General features: G+C 52.2%; 7 protein-coding genes across 7 annotated transcripts; 4 read left to right on the top strand and 3 right to left on the bottom strand.

Moving 5' to 3' along the window:
* Positions 1 to 63: 63 nt before the first annotated feature.
* On the top strand, positions 64 to 2,844 carry NECHADRAFT_70087 (uncharacterized protein; the record flags this gene model as incomplete). Its single annotated transcript, XM_003045046.1, has 3 exons — positions 64 to 245; positions 332 to 2,186; positions 2,259 to 2,844. The coding sequence occupies 3 exons, from the start codon at positions 64 to 66 to the stop codon at positions 2,730 to 2,732; spliced, it is 2,511 nt and encodes an 836-aa protein (XP_003045092.1). The 3' UTR covers positions 2,733 to 2,844.
* Positions 2,845 to 2,914: 70 nt separating this feature from the next.
* Positions 2,915 to 4,104, bottom strand: NECHADRAFT_100842 (uncharacterized protein; the record flags this gene model as incomplete). Its single annotated transcript, XM_003044633.1, has 1 exon — positions 2,915 to 4,104. The coding sequence occupies one exon, from the start codon at positions 4,102 to 4,104 to the stop codon at positions 3,031 to 3,033; it is 1,074 nt and encodes a 357-aa protein (XP_003044679.1). The 3' UTR covers positions 2,915 to 3,030.
* Positions 4,105 to 4,854: 750 nt separating this feature from the next.
* NECHADRAFT_61823 (uncharacterized protein) lies at positions 4,855 to 6,921 on the bottom strand (the record flags this gene model as incomplete). The annotated part of the gene is made up of 4 exons (XM_003044632.1): positions 4,855 to 5,377; positions 5,430 to 6,461; positions 6,514 to 6,625; positions 6,679 to 6,921. 4 exons carry the CDS (start codon positions 6,919 to 6,921, stop codon positions 5,070 to 5,072), a joined length of 1,695 nt encoding a protein of 564 aa, XP_003044678.1. The 3' UTR covers positions 4,855 to 5,069.
* A 2,788-nt stretch (positions 6,922 to 9,709) lies between these two features.
* NECHADRAFT_70076 (uncharacterized protein) lies at positions 9,710 to 11,425 on the top strand (the record flags this gene model as incomplete). The annotated part of the gene is made up of 3 exons (XM_003045045.1): positions 9,710 to 9,837; positions 9,893 to 10,092; positions 10,151 to 11,425. 3 exons carry the CDS (start codon positions 9,710 to 9,712, stop codon positions 11,323 to 11,325), a joined length of 1,503 nt encoding a protein of 500 aa, XP_003045091.1. The 3' UTR covers positions 11,326 to 11,425.
* Positions 11,426 to 13,032: 1,607 nt separating this feature from the next.
* On the top strand, positions 13,033 to 13,754 carry NECHADRAFT_81493 (uncharacterized protein; the record flags this gene model as incomplete). The annotated part of the gene is made up of 3 exons (XM_003045044.1): positions 13,033 to 13,171; positions 13,229 to 13,282; positions 13,363 to 13,754. 3 exons carry the CDS (start codon positions 13,033 to 13,035, stop codon positions 13,752 to 13,754), a joined length of 585 nt encoding a protein of 194 aa, XP_003045090.1.
* An 862-nt stretch (positions 13,755 to 14,616) lies between these two features.
* On the top strand, positions 14,617 to 15,748 carry NECHADRAFT_100839 (uncharacterized protein). Its single transcript, XM_003045043.1, has 3 exons — positions 14,617 to 15,352; positions 15,412 to 15,467; positions 15,530 to 15,748. Exons 1-3 carry the CDS (start codon positions 14,648 to 14,650, stop codon positions 15,540 to 15,542), a joined length of 774 nt encoding a protein of 257 aa, XP_003045089.1. The 5' UTR covers positions 14,617 to 14,647; the 3' UTR covers positions 15,543 to 15,748.
* Positions 15,710 to 17,123, bottom strand: NECHADRAFT_43580 (uncharacterized protein; the record flags this gene model as incomplete). The annotated part of the gene is made up of 3 exons (XM_003044631.1): positions 15,710 to 16,561; positions 16,614 to 16,835; positions 17,058 to 17,123. The coding sequence occupies 3 exons, from the start codon at positions 17,121 to 17,123 to the stop codon at positions 15,710 to 15,712; spliced, it is 1,140 nt and encodes a 379-aa protein (XP_003044677.1).
* Positions 17,124 to 18,067: the final 944 nt, after the last annotated feature.

Below are 18,067 nucleotides of genomic sequence, written 5' to 3'. Positions count from 1 at the left end.
CCGGACTGAATCTACACACTTCCATTCGTCCACAGTGTCAGCAGTCAAAGGACGTCATCAGCCATGTCGCACAACGAAGACGCGGTCGATTCGTCGACCAATTCGGCCCCGGATCTCCAGATTCTGGGCGATGAGGTGACTCTTCAGCCCAGTGGCTATGTTGAGCCGCCTCCAAAGCCCATCCCTGAAGGAAAGGAGGAGGCATTGATGGACAAGTTTGCCTCGTTCCGCTCTGAACCATTTCAGTGACGTCTCCCTCCTTGTTGCCACTTGAGCTACTCCCCGTCTTCTGGGTTCCCAAGGCGTACATACTAACCAACATTGACCACAGGTTCCTTCGTGAAGTGTCGCTTTACGTGTCTGGCCAGGGATGGCGAGCGTACGATCGCGTCATTGGCCAACCCGTGTTTTACCCCGGATTCTCGGAGAACATCAAGAGCATGGTCCTCTCGGCACCCCTTCTTCAGCAGCGCATCAGCCAGCTCGCCGAGCATCGCATTGCCGTGGAAGAGCGGGAGGGCATGCTTCCCCGGGATGCCAAAGATTACAGTACCAAACGGTCTCAACGACTTAATGAGATTGAGTCCGGACTGCAGGAGCTCGCCGAAAAATGGACTGATGACATGATTTGCAAGATGGAGAGCAAGACGTTCATCCGTGGAGCCTATTATCTCGCTACCCAGCTGTTGACGCGAGCCTATCACCAAGGCATTCATGTCTCCAGCGAAGAAGTCTTGCGGTTGCGCAAGGTTGCTGAGATTGCGGCCAAGAAGAAGCAGAGCATCATCTTCTTACCAAGTCACCGATCCCATGTGGACTACGTCTCTCTGCAGCTCATTTGCTATCGGTTGGGCTTCACATTACCAACCATTGTCGCCGGAGATAACTTGAACATCCCCGTCCTAGGAAGTTTCCTCCAACACGCTGGCGCCATGTGGATTCGAAGGCAGTTCGGAGACGATGTTCTGTACACGGCGCTGGTCCAGTCATACATCGATATGCTACTGCAGGAGGGCTACAATTTTGAATGTTTTATCGAAGGTGGCCGATCTCGCACTGGGAAACTGCTACCGCCCAAATTTGGCATCCTCAGCTTTGTCCTTGATAGTATCCTATCAGGCCGTGTCGAGGATGCCATCATCTGCCCGGTCAGCACTCAATACGACAAGGTTATTGAGACTGAGGGTTACGTCACCGAACTGCTGGGCATGCCCAAGAAGAAGGAGAACCTAGCCGACTTTTTGAGTGGCGGCTCTTCAGTTTTGTCTCTCAAGCTGGGCAGAGTGGATGTTCGCTTCCATGAGCCTTGGAGTCTACGAAAGTACTTGGACGAGCAATTGTCCAAAATGCCCAGTATTCCAGCTGGTCTTGACACGGAGCACCAGCGCCCTGAAGTGAGGGCGGTTCGAGAGAAACTCTTGCGTGCTGTCGGCTACCAGGTACTAGGTGACATCAACGCTGTATCTGTGGTTATGCCGACAGCTCTCATCGGAACGGTCCTCCTGACACTTCGTGGACGTGGTGTCGGCAGAGAAGAGCTGAGGCGTCGTGTCTCGTGGCTCACGGAACGTGTTCGTGCCAAGGGTGGTCGAGTTGCCCACTTTGGCAACGCGCCTCTATCCGAAATTGTCGATCGCGGCCTCGAGGTGCTCGGCAAAGAACTGGTAGGCGTGATCGAAGGCCTTGCAGAGCCGACATATTATGCCGTCGACCGCTTCCAGTTGTCTTTCTATCGCAACATGACGATACATCTTTTCATCTATGAGGCCCTGGTCAGTGTGGCCATGTATACCCGCGTAAAGCAGGGAGGCGGGCCACAAATGCAGGACATTCCCTTTGATGAGCTCAAGGAACAGGTCTCTTTCCTGTCCTCGTTGTTCCGTGGTGAATTCATCTTTTCCGGCGAAGGCCTCGATGTGAATCTGGACAAGACGCTTCGAGGACTGGAGGCAGATAACGTCGTCCGTGTTGACCGCGATGCTGAGGGTAATGTCACCATGGTTGGTCTTACAGACGACGAGAGAAAGGCCGGTAGAGAGAACTATGACTTTTACTGCTTCCTCATCTGGCCTTTCGTCGAGGCAACATGGTTGGCAGCGGTCTCGCTCATGGGACTGACACCTCCCCTGGGACAGAACGGAGAGATCTGGATCGAACAGAACAAGGCGTACAACAGTGCTCAGCTGGTGAGTGACAATCGCTTTCCACAGTCGAAGGCCTTGTTTTCAGTTCAACAAGTGTACTAACTATTCATACAGCTCGGAAAGACACTGTTCCACCAGGGTGATCTCTCATATTTCGAGGCCGTCAACAAAGAAACCCTCAAGAACTCATACCTTCGCTTTGAACAAGATCAGCTCCTCCACGTGGTGAAATCCAAAGACCCAAAGATTCCCCCACGAATCCAGCTCGACGTTTCCTGGCGAACATCCCGAGATGCCAAGACTGGTGCTCTTCGTGCCGATGGCAAGCTGTGGGACTTTACGGAGAAGATTGCCAAGTCACGCCGCGAGGGCAAGAACCGTCGCAATGGTGCTACCGTCAGCAGCCGTGTCTTGCGGTTGACGGATGAGCTTGGTCGTAAGCTGTGGGAGGAGACGGTCGAGGCTGAGCGGAGCGGAAAGGGCAAAGTCCCTAGTCGGCTCAGCAATGAAGAGAAGGAAGCACTAGGAAAGAGTGTGAGGGAGGCCAAGAAGAAGAGAGAGGAGAGAGGAGCTCGGGCACATCTATAAGAGAAGGAGGATATATCATGGAGGCCGTGTATAACACATTTGTTGGTAGCGAGTTTTTGTTTCGTAACTATATAATTGAACCAGGTATCATCCCTTTGGTTCTCAGGGATCCCTTGTTTTTAGATGCACTTTTCTGTGTGCCCGCCAGATCCTTCTCGTGCCGTAGAGCGTTCTACATATATCCAAGTACAGCAGATCCTTCTCCTGTCTGTCTGTCTATTTTACTACTTTATTTGCCAGCTCTTGAACAGCTCCGGTCTGTTCGGGTATTCTCTTGTCTTCTGTCTTTCATCTGTCTCTATTCCTCCTTGGCCTCTTTTGGCTCGAGGATAAAGTTGTCTATGATACGCACCAGGGGTCCCCCGCTGAATCCCAGATCCTCGCCCTCCTTGGCCTCCTCGACTGGCAACATCCTGATGGCGCCGCTCAGCACGGCCCCGCGTGTGGGGTCCACCTCGTCCACCTCCTGCATCGTCTCCGGGTCCGCGAGGGAGATGTAGTCAACCTCAAACCGCGAGCGCTCTGTGGGAGGGAGGTCATCCTGGACAGCTGCCACAGCGGCGATGAAGTTGTGAGCAGCACCGAGGATACTGGCCCTATCCCGCAGGCCGCCGGAAGTATAAACACCGGCAGCGGTGCGGAGGGCTCCGGGGAGGACAATGGCAACTGCTCTCCGCCGGGGACCAAGGTATACATTCCGTGAGCTCAGGGCCAGGCCGTCAGCGTCGCGCTCAGTGGGGCAGACAACAGCTTGGGAGGGGACAAGGAAGTCTTTGAGCATGCGACGGAGAACGACGGTCTGTTGGATATCCTTCTGGCCAAAGTATGCGCGCTCAGGCTGAATGATGTTGAAAAGCTTCATACAGACCGTCGCAACACCACGGAAGAAGGTTGGCCTGCTTGCGCCCTCGAGAACCTCGCCAACAGGAGTGATGGTAACGAAGCTGCCCTTGCTGTCGACATCTTGGCCTGGGAAACCACTCGGGTACATCTCCTTGGTGCTCGGCGCAAATACAGCAGTGATGCGACCGAGGTTAGCACCATCATCTGCAAGTTCCCTGTCCAGCAGGGCCAGCTTTCTCGCATCCTCATCCCAGGTGACAGGGTAAGAGTCTAGATCCTCCTTGACACCGAACTGAGCGGGATTGACATAAATGCTAATGACGACATGGTGGTTCTCCCTCGCAGCGGCGCGAATCAACGACATGTGACCCTCGTGCAGAGCACCCATGGTAGGCACGAGACCAACGGAGCGGTGGTTGATGACATGAGGCTGGCGCCAACGGCGGAACGACTCGACGGTGCGCAGGACACGGATAGGAGACTTGGGGAGCTTCTCGACGGGCGACGACGACGAGCAGGCAGAAGCCATGGTGCGGACCGAGGTGAAGGAAGCTGTTGAAGGTACCGAGGAGCAGCGATGTCGGAGAAGACGGAGGAGAAGCATTGCGACAGAATTACAAAAAAAAGAGCGATCTGCTCTTTTTAAATGACAATGCGAAGAGTGTAAAAGAAGAGAAGAGAGGGGGAGAGAACTAACCGGGGCAGGGATATCCCATGGCAAAAGAATCCTTCTCGTGATGGTTTCTGCGGCGGAGTTTTGGGGACGGGGACGGTTGACGATGGACCGACGGTACCTGCAGCGTTTTTGGTGGGGTTCGAGAGTTTTTTTTTGGAGATTGCAGGGGTTTTTTGGAGTTGAGGGGTTTCTTTCATGTGAGAGCTACCCTACAGCGAAAGATCAAGTAGGCGTTTTCAACAGCAGCCTTTTATGTTCAACTCATAAGGCTTAATACATAAATTGAAATCGTGATGATAATGGAGGATCTGCCGGGATAGCTTCCTCTAACAGGGATATCTCCATGGGTGTATGTATGTTGGTCGATCATCATCAGGTCATGGATGCTACCACCAACAAGGGGTTGCATCGCCAATATGAGAATCTTTACGTACAAACTACACACAAATAGTATAGGGGATGTGATGCAAGGTTGCTCTCGCATTATCACCGTCCGACGGCAAGGGACTATGGAACTTTGTTGTCGGTGAAATTATTTGAAACTAAGTAGACCTAGTCAGTCACTTGCAGCGGAGTACAAGACAGCATTGTCAAGAAATAGTTATGAAAATCTTGTCTATGTCATTAATGATAAAGTATAGGAGATTATGTCCGTCTAGTACAAGTCCTGAACGCCTGCTTCTATGCCACTAATTCCTTCGCTCATGCCCAATATTGTCCGTCATAGTTGGAGACAGTCTTGCTCCACAATCAACCTCTATGCGTTGTCTGTTTTGTATTATCTAATTCATAAGCAGATATGCAACCATACCGACATCTTAAGCCATGCCACCCTGGATGTTCTCAGGGTTGAGCTTCTTCCATCGGGTAGCAAGGGCAATGATGGTGGTGAGGCCGGTGGCGGCAATGGCCATGGCAAAGGTGACCTTGAGACCGTGCATGTATCCGTCAATGACGATGGGCTGCTCCTCGGCGGAGAAAGAGTCACGGATGGCGGTGGCTCCGGTAAGGATGAGAGTCTCCTTGCTGATGTGAGGAGCGTGCTCGACCACGTATGAGATCATCTGGTTGACAAAGGCGGCCTGGCCAGCAGAGACGAGGAATGCACCTCCAAGACCCTGGAAGACTGCGACTTGTTAGTAAGATGGTTGTTAATGAGTTAGGAAGAGTCAACTTACACAGGAGGATACCGGTGGCAGAGGCAAGGTCCTTGGGCTTGACGCTGCCCTGGACAGCAATCATGGGGATCTGGAAGGCAGCGCCCCAGCCAGCACCAGCAACGATTTGGTAACCAATCCACTTGCCGGTAGAGGTGTTGACGTTGAGAAGGTACAGAAGACCAGCACCAATGGTCGCAATGGCGGAACCACCGATGAGGAGGGGCTGGTAGTAGCCAGTGGCAGAGACCAGAGCACCGCTTCCGATGGTAGCAAAGGTGACAGCGATGATGAAGGGCAGGTTGCGGACACCACTGCTAGTGGGGCTAGCGTCGTGAACAGACTGGAAGTAGATGGGAATGTAGTAGATGGCGAGGAAGAAGGCACCGGCAAAGACAAAGGCAAAGGCGCTCATGACGGCGACGGTGCGGTCCTTGATGAGGTGACCAGAGATCATCGATCGCTCACCCTGGTACCAGCAGGCAAAGACCCAGGTGGCAATGATGAGGACGAAGCCGACAAGGAGACCGATGACGACGGAGGAGTCCCAAGCGTGGGCCTGACCACCGTACTGGACAGCGAGGATGTAGGAGATGGTGGCGCCCATCATAAGGACGATGCCGATGGGGTCCATCTGTCGGATCTTCTCAAGGAGAGGGGCCTTCTCGGGGATGGCAGTGCGGGGAGTCTGGAAGAAGAGGAAGATGATACCGGCAGAGACACCTCCGATGGGAAGGTTGATGTAGAAGCACCATCGCCAAGAGACGTGGTCGGTGAAGGCACCGCCCAGGAGAGGGCCGATGACACTGGCAACACCATAGGCGGCACCGATGATACCGGTAAAGGCAGGTCGCTTCTTGGGAGGGGCAGAAAAGGCGATGATGGTATAAGCTCCAGCACCTAGACCAGCAGCGCCGACACCAGCGATGGCACGACCAGTGATGAGGGCCTCAGCGTTGGGGGCAGCACCGCAGATGACAGAGCCGAGCTCGAAGATGAGGATGGCGACGATGAAGGATGTCTTGAGAGGGAAGTACTTGTAGATTTTACCCCCTGGGTCGAGTTAGCGATAGGGCTGAGGGGCGTCAGGGGGTTCTAGACTTACAAGTTGATTGAAAGGCGCCGACAGTCATGAAGAAGGATGCACCGTACCAGCCGACCTTGTCAAGACCCTTGAACTCTTCAGTGATCTTGGGGATAGCGGTGGCAACGATAGTCTGTTGATGGAGTCAGAATGGTGTGTTACTCAAGGGGTAAGGGAGTGACCCACCAAATCAAGGGAGAAGAGGAAAACACTGAGGACTAGAGCGAGGACGATGAAGAACATCTTGATACCCGATGGGTACTCATCTTCACTGAGTTCATCTCCACCGTCGACAGTGCCATCGTCGATGTCCTCAACCTCCTGACCCTCCTTCTTCTCTTGTACGTCTTCTCCTCGGAGGGTCGAGGTGGTGGATTCGGGGCGGTCCGGCACTTCAGGGACCTCGAGCTTAGTCGGTTCGGCACTCATTGTGATTGTCGTTACTGTAAAAGGCCAGGCTCTGGATTTTCGTGTGAAATTTGAGCTTATCTCAAGCTGGAGATGGATGCCCGGGTGAGTGTTGTCGGCTGAAGCTGTTGATCTGAGATCTGGACCATCACCAACAACGGCGAGACAGCATCATCTTTATATCGAATGAAAGTCATAGCGCCCGATGTTGCCAAATTCGCAATCTGACTGTGCTCAGGGAGTTAAGATGCAACCGTATTCCAAAATCCGCTGTCCTTAGACCCGACAAACAATAACGAGCATAACGTCTTGTCCAGCCAGTCAAGGGTTGGCGGAGTAGCGGACTCCACTTGATGTCCGCCGCAGCCAGCAGCCAGCGTTATCACACACACACTCACACTTCATCTACTCGTCCCAAGATGGACACATCTCGTAAGCATATTCCGCACAAGTTCGGCAAGCGCTGACGCTAAAGTGAATAACCTCCAATCTCGTGCGGATATTGGACGATCCAAGGCGGCTCATGGGCTTGTATTGGGCCGAGACGGAAGGCTTTGTGGCTTGCGTTTTTGGCGTTGCTGCGTGGGTTCATGAGCTTTTCGTCCGTTGACTCGGACGAAATAAACGGTGGTGGTGTCAGAACCCTGTTGCTTAAAATCGCAGAAACTTTCCTCGACAAGCATATTCCAGAACGGCATGGCTCATGATGACGCGTGTGGCATCATCTCTGCCACGTGTTGGGCTGTTTTCCCAAGTCATCTTTGGCGAGCGAGATGATCTAACATCCATCCCTTGCCATGAAAAAAAGATCTACCGTATCAGCCGTATCCAGTCGGATGGCACGGTGGGTACTACACTGCAGTCAGATTAGGGAGCCTCAAAGGAAGCGACCCCCAGCTTAACGCTTGGCATAACTGTAAAAAAAGCTTCACCGTCTGCTGCGGACACATTATCTCGGCAGATGAGAAGGATTGAGTGGAGAGTCGAAAACCATGCCGTGACTCATTTGTGGGAACATTGATACGAAATGCTTAATCCCACGCAGACTTGTTCAACACCATGGTTGACTGGAGTTAGCCTGGAGATTGGAGATAGCCAAGGTGACATGCAGATCTGCCTGGCTGTGTGGTGTAAGACCCGGTCACCATCGGTAGCTCCGGACTTAACGAGCCAGGATGCATCCCTCGACAAGGCCTTTTGTTTTACGTCCTCCTCAGAGACATGTCCGTCCACCTTGTATCTCATCTCACGCGTCAGCAGAATGCTGGCGCATGGTGCTGTAGTAGCCCTATGAAACTCTAGAAGACAAGCATGGGTCTCTCCCTTGCAAGGAGGGAAATCTTGGGTCGGGTTATGGCTGCAGATCCCGAACAACCCTGACTAAACCCACCCGGTGCTCCCCGGGTGAGTCCCAAGCTTGTTTTGACTCTGTTGCAATAAAGGATCATTCTTTCACGGACGGATTTCGTGCGAATGAGTGGGCAAGTGGTGCCAGATGGGTTGCGGATTAAGGCGGAGTTTTGTAAGCACCCGACACACCGACGCTGCGGAGCGTTATGTTGAGACAGTTTGCGTTACCATGCTGACGAATTTTCAGCGTCTGCCAGATGAGATTGTTCCGAAGGCCGACACTAGAAATTTTCTGTCTCAAATGGTTGGTTGGATTTGTGGTGGGCGGCGCCAGAGCTCTCCAGTTTGGAATCTGGGCGTGAGATGATCTGGATCCTTGTCCATCAGCCAGATGCTACGAAGGGAGTCACGTGAGAATTCTCGTGACTTCTGAGAGCTTTTAATCACATGAGTAAGCACGTGAGAGATTAAGCCACCATATTGGACAGCCACACATCCACCAGCCACAGAGCTTTGCGGGGCTTGAACAGGGCTTGGCATCTAAGCTCAAGATGGTGAGTTATGCGGTCCGGCAACGGAGCCGGTCGCATGGCCCGGCGGCAGAAGGCGTCTTTACGTCACGGAGCTGGTAAACTGGGGTAGTTCGGCTTGACGTGGAGGTCATGAACATAGGAGTTTGTCATGGATCTCGAATATGGAATTGACATAAAGATGAGCTGCTTTACCTCGATATGGCAAAGAACAAGGCCCTGTTCTTCATGTCCAGGCTTCACGGCTGTTGGCCGAGGTAGGCAAGCGGGCTGTCGGTATCGATAAGAGCTTCACGAACAACGCCTCTCCCAAAACGACAAGAAAATCGACAATTCTATGCATGGCTTTCAGGTCTGCAATTGAACTTCCTCATAGGCTCAAGCTCAAGCTGGAGCAGGTCCTCGGCTCTGGGGAACCCTGGCCCTGAATGACCAGATCAAAAGGCGTAAAGATAACCGCAGGGCGGGAAGCAATTGCCGACCTGTCTCGCCCGCCGCCGGCCATAGCCACCTTACCGAAAAGAGGCAATAAATGGTAATTTCTCGACGGGCAACCACCCACTTCAGAACATCATTTGTCTAACGGACACGGCTTGACTGTTACGCCTCCCTGTCAATTCCTCCACTCGGGAGCCTTGTACTTGCAGTTTGGGGGACGCCCCCTTGTGGAGATTTGTGGAGGAGGCGGCGATAAGTGAGAGATTGGGAAGCATTCTGCTTCACAAGCTACCCCTCCTCTAAACTCGGGTCTGCCAAACAGCTATAAGATGGGCGCTCCCCATGGCTCTGGGCTCGTGAGGGTCTCACGTTCTCGTATCTTTTGCTCCGTGTACCATAATAAACCCGTGCGACCGTTGATGCTCCTTCGGTGCCGTCCTTCATTACCCCCTCTGAGCAGATTCACCACGATACATCACAGCTTCAGCACAATGGCCGACCTGTTTGTCAACCTCGAGGCGCCCAACGGCGTCAAGTACAAGCAGCCTACTGGACTTTTCATCAACAATGAGTTTGTGCCTGGCTCATCAAGCCAAAAGATCACCTCAATTGACCCTGCGTGAGTACCTTGGACCCGATGTGTTAGAGCTGCGCTGATAGGCAATTGCTTGCAGTACCGAGAAGGAGATTGCCACAGTCCACGCCGCCAACGCCGACGATGTCGACAAGGCTGTTAAAGCCGCCTACGCTGCCTTCCGGGCTCCTTCATGGAAGAAGATGCCCCCTCCCGAGCGAGGTGTCCTGATGAACAAGCTCGCCGATTACATTGAGCAGCGCAAGGAGATCTTTGCTACTTCAGATGCCTGGGACAACGGTATGTTTCAAGGATGGGATTCAAGTACATATGAAGTGTACTGACATCTTGTGTGTAGGCAAGACATATGCCGATGCCCTCGGTGGTGACCTCGCCGAGGTCGTCAACACCATCCGGTACTATGCCGGCTGGGCCGATAAGATCCACGGCCAGACCATCACCGCGAACCCTCTCAAGCTGGCTTACACTCTCCGCCAGCCTCTCGGTGTCGTTGCCCAGATTATTCCCTGGAACTACCCCCTCGCTATGGCCGCCTGGAAGATCGGCCCCGCTCTCGCTTGCGGAAACACCATCGTCATGAAGGCCGCCGAGCAGACCCCTCTGAGCATTTTGCTCCTCGCCGAAGCCTTCAAGGCTGTTGGCTTCCCTCCCGGTGTTTTCAACGCCATCAACGGCTACGGTGCCGAGGCAGGCCCTCCTCTGGTAGAGCACAAGCTGGTTGACAAGGTTGCCTTTACCGGCTCCACCGCCACCGGCACTCAGATTATGAAGATGGCCTCCAAGACCCTCAAGAACATTACCCTCGAGACCGGAGGAAAGTCTCCTCTCCTGGTCTTTGCCGACAGCGATATCGAGGAGGCTGTCAAGTGGTCGCATATGGGCATCATGTCAAACCAGGGCCAAATCTGCACCGCCACATCTCGTATCCTGGTCGAGGATAAGGTCTACGACCAGTTCATCAAGCGCTTCCTCGAGACGACAAAGACGGTCAGCAAGGTCGGTGACCAGTGGGACTCTGACACGTACCAGGGCCCCCAGGTCTCAAAGCAGCAGTACGAGCGTATCCTGGATTATATCCAAATCGGAAAGTCTGAGGGCGCTCAGATTCTCTCTGGCGGAAAGGCTGTCGACGCCACCAAGAAGGGCTTCTTCATCGAGCCCACAGTTTTCGGTGAGGTCAAGGACACTATGCGCATCTTCCGCGAGGAGATTTTCGGTCCCGTGGTCGCCATCGCCCGCTTCAGCTCCGAGGAGGAGGCCCTGAGCCTGGCCAACGACTCTGCTTACGGTCTTGGCGCCGCCGTCTTCACCAAGGACGTCGAGCGGGCGCACCGAGTTGCCTCCGAGATCGAGGCCGGTATGGTGTGGATCAACAGCAGCCAAGACAGCGAGCCCTACATCCCCTTTGGCGGTGTCAAGCAGAGCGGAATCGGACGCGAGCTCGGCGAGGCGGGTCTCGAGGCTTACAGCAACACCAAGGCTGTGCACGTCAACCTGGGAGCTCGTCTGTAAGCTGTGCATGACTTTGGCTGTTGATGACACCCGGTACAAGGAATAGGCGCTCGGCGTAAATAGTATATCATTTGAATACCAAAATTGTTAAATCGTGTAACTAAGAGTCCCCTGTCGCATCTATCTTGCTGGTGCTACGCGTGTCATGACAAGTCACTTGTCATGAGGCCTGGAGAGCAAGTCTTGGCGTCTTACGGATAAGCTGAGAGATTAAGGTTAAAACGCCCAGGCTATGTCATTGATAAGCAGTAGAATTCTAGTGACTTTGTATCTAGGACATGGTTACATAGTACATAGTGTCATGCATGCGGGATGTTTTGTCACTGCCCCAAGATGGGCTCATGACGTGGGTAAGCTCTTTAGATCGTCTGAATGCTTACGACCATGATCAACCTCATTGGCTACTTGACACCGATAACATCTACGATGGGGACATGGCCTGCTTTGATGAGGTTGGGCTTCTGCGATATATTTCTGCGTAACTGTTGGCAGAAATTCCAACTCTCCGCCACAACTAATATCCAACTCTGCGCTCTCCTGCTGATGGATTTACTTATTCCTCGCAATATGCGCTATTTCTGGTGGTAATGCGTGTACCTTGATGACCTTGTTGGACGGAGGCTTATAATGGCTTCAACGTTCAAGTGCTATGATGTTGTCCAGCCGGCTACATGTGGTTGGGGGGAAGAATGGCCCAGCGCCAGGGCAAACAGAGCTTTGTCATTGTCTTGGAACGGTCAGACTGGATACATCTAAGAAGTATGGGATTTGCATCCAGTTGAGGGGGAACGGTCGGACTAAGGAATGAGGGCTGAGCCGTTTCAGCCCCAACGTCTCCATACCATTGCGTTTGGGCAGTGATATGCTGTTGGATTTATTGGCACAGTTTGAGACTAGAGTGATACTGGAGCAGAGTGATGTTCTCATACGGCTGGGCAAGGCTCATGGCTTTGGTCGATGTTTCCAGGTCGTGGTTCCGTCCAAGATATAACTCTTGTTGATCCTACCACGTCTGACCAGTATTCTGTAGTATCAAGCCACATTCAGGTTGCGGGGTTAGATATATGAAATGTTTATTACCAAGACCTAGATACAGCTAGCTTTTCTTAACAATAAATTTGGAATATTAATCGTAGCATATGTTGACTGTTGAATCACATTCCATGGAAGATCATACTCGAACTTAATCATGCTAGCTACTGATGTTGTAACTTGTAGAGTATGCCGACGCAACGAACCAGTTCCAAAATTGGACACCTACATAGAAGTGGCTAGCAACACTTGTACTTTCAGATAGGCTGAGAAAATATAGGACAATGTGGTGTTCAGCGGCCAACCCCCTCCCCTCCCTAATAGCATCGCTGGCTTGAGTAGCCAAGGCATGATGGCTGGAACCCAAACAAGATGACTGCCCCGTCTTTACGTGCGTATCTCAATCAAATGAAACTTCCATGATCGCCCAGCAACTGAAGCCCTGGGCTTCGCGAAATGCCGGTCATGCCTGAAGAGCGTTCCATACCTTAACGACAAGTTCAGACACCTTATTTGCTAGGTGCTCGTGGAGATGTTCCTGATGAGTATAAATACAGCCTCCATCATCTCTGCTCACCATCCTTTCCTTACCAACAACGGTAGAGAAACCTAATCCACCAGCCAACCTAAGGACACCCTATCTTTATCTCCGTATAATCTTAGCCATCCTTCAAAATGGTCACCAAAACACTCCACATTAGGGTCAACCCTGCCATGATCCGGCAGTTTAACCAGCAAGGTTACAAGCTCTGCTTCGCCACTGGTGTTCAGACCGGTGGAAGAGTCAGCTACAACGTGATCGCCTCAACCAACAGTACGGACCCCCAAAGCTCAATTAAATCGTTACAACTTTCTCACTAGGGACTACTAGGTGTTGCCGCAAACATCACGATTCAGTGGGAGGACTCGTATGCTATCGCTGGCAGTACGACCTCGTTTCAGCCAGGAGGTCATTACCAGTCCCAACTTCTCCATTACCTGCAGCACACTTACTAGAATCCTCAGCCCTGGTCGATGTGGCCACAAACACCGTCGGCATCAATTTAGGCCAGAGTTACACCCTACCCCAGGACTTTACCGACGGACCCATCAACGATGACTCCTCGGCTCCTAAAGATGGTATCCGCTTTGTCAACAGGACCGGCGCGGCTGCTGCAGTCCTCTTCAAGAGAATCAACGGTCAGAATGCCCCGATCTACATCAGCGCCAATGCCCCTCTTCCCCCAGGCACCGAGGACATCACCCCGCTTAGCAGGGTGGCCGTGTGGTTCCAGAACGAAGCCCAGACCTCTATGATGATCTCCAACCTCCCTGGAGGTTCTAGGGAGATGGAAATGAGCTTCATGACGGAGGCAACACTGGAGTACACTGGTTCGGGAAGTTGGGTCCAGGTTTAAGAAGCTTGTTCTCGACCTCAATCCTCGGTTGGCTTCGAGACCAGGAGGATGGGCTTCTAGAGCACAAGAGTGCAAAGCCCTTGGCTAGCTGAAGACAGGCGAAACCATTGGAATAACTGCCTCAACGGTTCGCGGGCAGTACAAGATCTCTCAGGAGTCTCTTTGTCATTGATGCCTTTTGGCTTTGACTCTGCGCTATCCTCCTCGCTTTTTAACCTTTTAACCTTTTCTATGTGAGATCCACAACCTAGGACAACGTGAAGATGTCATAAATGCGCATTATCCTGTGTGAGCGCTTCCTCAGGCCGTCTGCTGATTGTTTCTGAACTGCCCATCATGGAGGAACTTTTCTGTGATTGGACTATGCAGTGTTCGTATGTGCTCGTATAATACCTGCGGAGTGACCGGATAAATGTAGCCCCGCACCACCAAAGTGGCTGGCAGCAAGCCAAGTGGTCAGAGCTCTCAGCTACAGTGGCTGAGTCGTAGTAGCTTGCCAACCGATACGCCAGGCTGTGGCACAGTCACGACGTAATACGCTGGTGACTTGGGGCGCAATACGCTGTAACACCCGAGGTCTAGATGTAATTTGACAGCTTCCACGTCGGGGATCAGCTCTTGAAAGAATGCCTTATCTTTAGCGCAACTATTCATTTGAAACTGGGTATGAAAGATAGCCGACCAATGATGGTTAGAACATCCTAGCAAGCGGGGGTCTTGCAGAGAGTATATATTGTCTTGGGTGGGCATCATGATCCTGCGACGTCATGGTTAGTTGGGTGACTGTAGTACAACACAGCAAAGCTCACGCGACATTTTTCTTCTTGGCGATTTCTCCATTGATCCGGTTATTTACTCTTCTCTTTATCCATCCTCTCTGCGATAATTCAACAATGGAAGATTTACCACCAGACTATCAGGATCAGGATCTCCCGTCCTACGAAACCATCACCAATACCACAGCAGCTGTCCCCGCCAAAAGCGTCCTCGGCCCCGCAACGCTCTACATCTCGGGCCGCTTCGTCTACTCAACCGACCCCCAAGCGCCGCCGCTGTACGAATTCTCCCACTCTATCGGCTACTTGCACGAGAACGACCGCAGCGTAAAGGTCGAACGGGTTGATCAAGTTGTCAAGACATCAGCCGGGACATCACAGGTCGTTCTACGGAATAGACACCTCTTTGATCTAAAGCACCCGACCGCTGCCGAGTTTCCCAACTTTGCGTACCACGCCGAGGCTGCGAATCGTCGTGTGCCGTGTTCGTTTGGAGCTTCTAGTTTTCGAGCTGGTGGGATATTAAGACATGGGAAGGGATATCGCTTCGAGCGTGCGGTGAAGGGTGCCGATCGAAAGCTTGAAGCCCAAGATGCGCTGTTCGAGGTGAACCCTTCGCGGGACAAGGCAGTTGGATACGAGTGGAGGGATGCGCAAGGGGAGCTGATAGCTCGTGAGGTCAAGGATGAGATGGCGAGCATGAGCCTTGTCATCACAGCCGAGATGAGCGCCGACATGCGCGATGCTCTCGTGGCGGCGTGGATCATCAGGATATGGTGGCAGCTGTCAAACGGGGATCATTCAGCGATGCGTATGATGATGGTGAGATTCAAGATTGTCAACACCGTTGGCTATGCTCCCTGATAGCTGACAGGATCCAGGTCAACGCATCACGAGGTCAAAGGATCGTAAGCGGATCAAACTTGAACAGAGCAAGGTGAGTGAAGCGAATGGTGATTATCCATTGCGTATGTTGCCTTTACTAACGACTGGCAATAGTTATCTACTCTGAGAAACAAGTGATACGCTGCTGGCTGGCGTGGTGCTTGAGCTCGCATACCGTACCCATGCGAGAACATCAGACTGTTTTGCAAAGGATTTGAGCAATAATTTGGCAGCGACATGAATGATTTTGATAGGATTTGATTTATTAAGCGATATCCTGGAGTGGCGATAGGTTCAATATATGTCCCATAGGCTGATTTTGCCGTCTTTGGCACCAGCTGCAATCCAATGCGTTTTTCTTGCCGTGGCTATTCGCTGGTCCTTGACACTGAGACCCGTTCGAATGAGAGAACCGGTTCTTTTACTCACGATACTTTGGTTTTGGCTTTCTGGCTCATCTGCTTGTTGATTCTCCTTCTCTTTTGCTTCCGAAATGGTAACATCAGCAAAAGCAACGGCATAGCATCCTACTTGATGCCATTTCAACACTGCTAGCTCCTTCATCGTCTTGGCTGAATACACCCGAACCTTGGAGTCCCAGCCTGCCGTGGCGAATATCTTTCCGTCGGAGCGTATGGAGAGACTCTGCTGGCCGGAATGCTTGGTGTTGATGGTTTTGAGAGGATCTTTCCAGGGAACACCTTTTCGAGGCGGAGCCGACTCCCTCTGTGAGGGTGAGCCTTTTAGGGCCGCTGATAAAAGAGACTTGGGAGCTTTAGGTTCCTCGTCTATGATTTCAACGACTCGTTCAGTGCTGTTTTGTGGTTCGGTGTTCTCGATGGGGAAAAAGAGGTCTGATGGAATGGGATGCTTGGCGATGATGGAATCTGCGCTGGAAGTGATAAAGTAATCTTGGTACACGCTCAAGGATAAAACAGGTTGCGAATGAGCTTGGGAGTGGTATGTCGTCGTCCATTGACCATCGGACTCGAGACGTTGAACGGTGGTGTATCCATTCTCGAACGCGGCGATGAGTGTGAGAGCGTCGTTGTGATGGAGGAGAGCAAGACACATGGCCATGCCCGTCTTATCCTTGGCCTTGAGAGTATGCACCCGCATTTGCGACGGTAATGTATATATGTCAATCTGTTGCATATGAGTCTGCCGCCTGAATACTGAAAAGACGATGCTAACTTACAGCGTCAGAGGCCAAAGTGTTGGGCACGGCGATGAAAATCTCAGAAGCGGCGTCGAAAGAACCGGGCGCGGTAGAAGTAGCGGCAAAAGCGCAAAAGTTGAGGGTATTCACTTCAAGAAGATGAAGCATCCAAGGCTGCGCCCTAGGCTCTGCAACATCCTCCACCGGTAGCGCCTTGCTGAGACGTTCCTCATCCGCCTCGCCAAGCTTCCACACAATGAGCTTCATGTCGCGCCCATGACTGTCGCACAATCAGTAACTCTCCCTCCCGACCAAGTTGGCAATTTACGTGATAATCTTGTCGTCGCCCCAGCCGCGAATGCCTAGTATGGCCTTTTCGTGCGCGCGCCAGACGGCTTTGGGTCGCATGATGGTCAGGTCCCAGACGACGACGAAGCCATCCGCGTCGCCCGTCACGAGCCGCTCGTTGGATCTGATAAAGACTGCGGCGTGCACTTGTGATTTGTGACCGCGGAGGATCGATTTCGGTGACGGCGCAGAAGATGCCATGTTTTCTTTGGTTGGTGAAGGTTATAGGAATCTGATGAGTTTGGCGAGGTGAGCTTGGAATTTGAGTGGGTGTTTGTGGAACACCAATGCGCTTTGGTCATTATCACGGCAACACTCACTTGTCAACATCTTCCACGAAATCATAGCCATGGAGTTGACAGAGTCCTAATTATAATTCTTCATTACAGAGAATGTGCAAATAAGTCTATAAAATAAAAGAAGCGTTCTTCTGCTCCCCTGCCTGTGTCGCTTCCTTCTTTGCCTCGGCGCCCCAGATGTCCAGGTGAGGTGAGAGTAACCAAGGAGTGAGCACTTGAGGCTCTCCACTGTCGATTCCGTCGACAATCGTGATCCATGGATGAGAGAGACGTGGGTTAGATGTAATGCCCAAGGAACGTTGAGCCAAGAAGCCAACCCCATGAACCTCCAAAGAACGCCCGAGACTGCACAAAACACTTGTTTTTGATACCTATTCTTTGCTATATATAGGTAGGTACTGCGACATGGACGACGTATATAATACGAACCTTGAGAAAACCTTCTGTATGCACTCGTAGTCCAGATGGGCACTCACCCTAACAAAACTTCGGTCTACTCTCGGTGTTGCACAACACCATCTGCAAGTCATCTCAATCTGCATCAAGAGTTGAGACTTCCAGGCCTCCAAGCTGAGAAACCACCACCTCCGAACCCAAGGAAGCACAACAGGTACAATCGCTTCGACTCTTCAGCTCGACTTGGCAGCAGCAGGCGTGCCACGCAACCACAGACAGCCAATTTACACTTTTGAGCCATGTAGGCGTAACCGGTACGACTTGAAAGCCGTGTATCCCAACACATCGTCTGATGGAGGGTGAGAGCGAAAGAAGGAGAGTCAATGGGGGCGCTCTGCCGCAGGACGAGACACACGGTACACACGAGGGATATTGACACTGACGAATCGA

This window comes from Fusarium vanettenii (genome assembly GCF_000151355.1).
Source record: "Fusarium vanettenii 77-13-4 chromosome 6 genomic scaffold NECHAsca_20_chr6_4_0, whole genome shotgun sequence".
NCBI lineage: Eukaryota > Fungi > Ascomycota > Sordariomycetes > Hypocreales > Nectriaceae > Fusarium > Fusarium vanettenii.
Note: the sequence above shows the minus strand (reverse complement) of the source record. Positions and strands in the feature narration are given on the sequence as shown.

Coding starts and splice junctions, on each gene's coding strand:
- NECHADRAFT_100839 (XM_003045043.1), top strand. CDS start 14,648: ATGGAAGATTTACCACCAGACTATCAGGATCAGGATCTCCCGTCCTAC. Junction 15,353..15,411: donor CAGCGATGCGTATGATGATG/GTGAGATTCAAG, acceptor GACAGGATCCAG/GTCAACGCATCACGAGGTCA.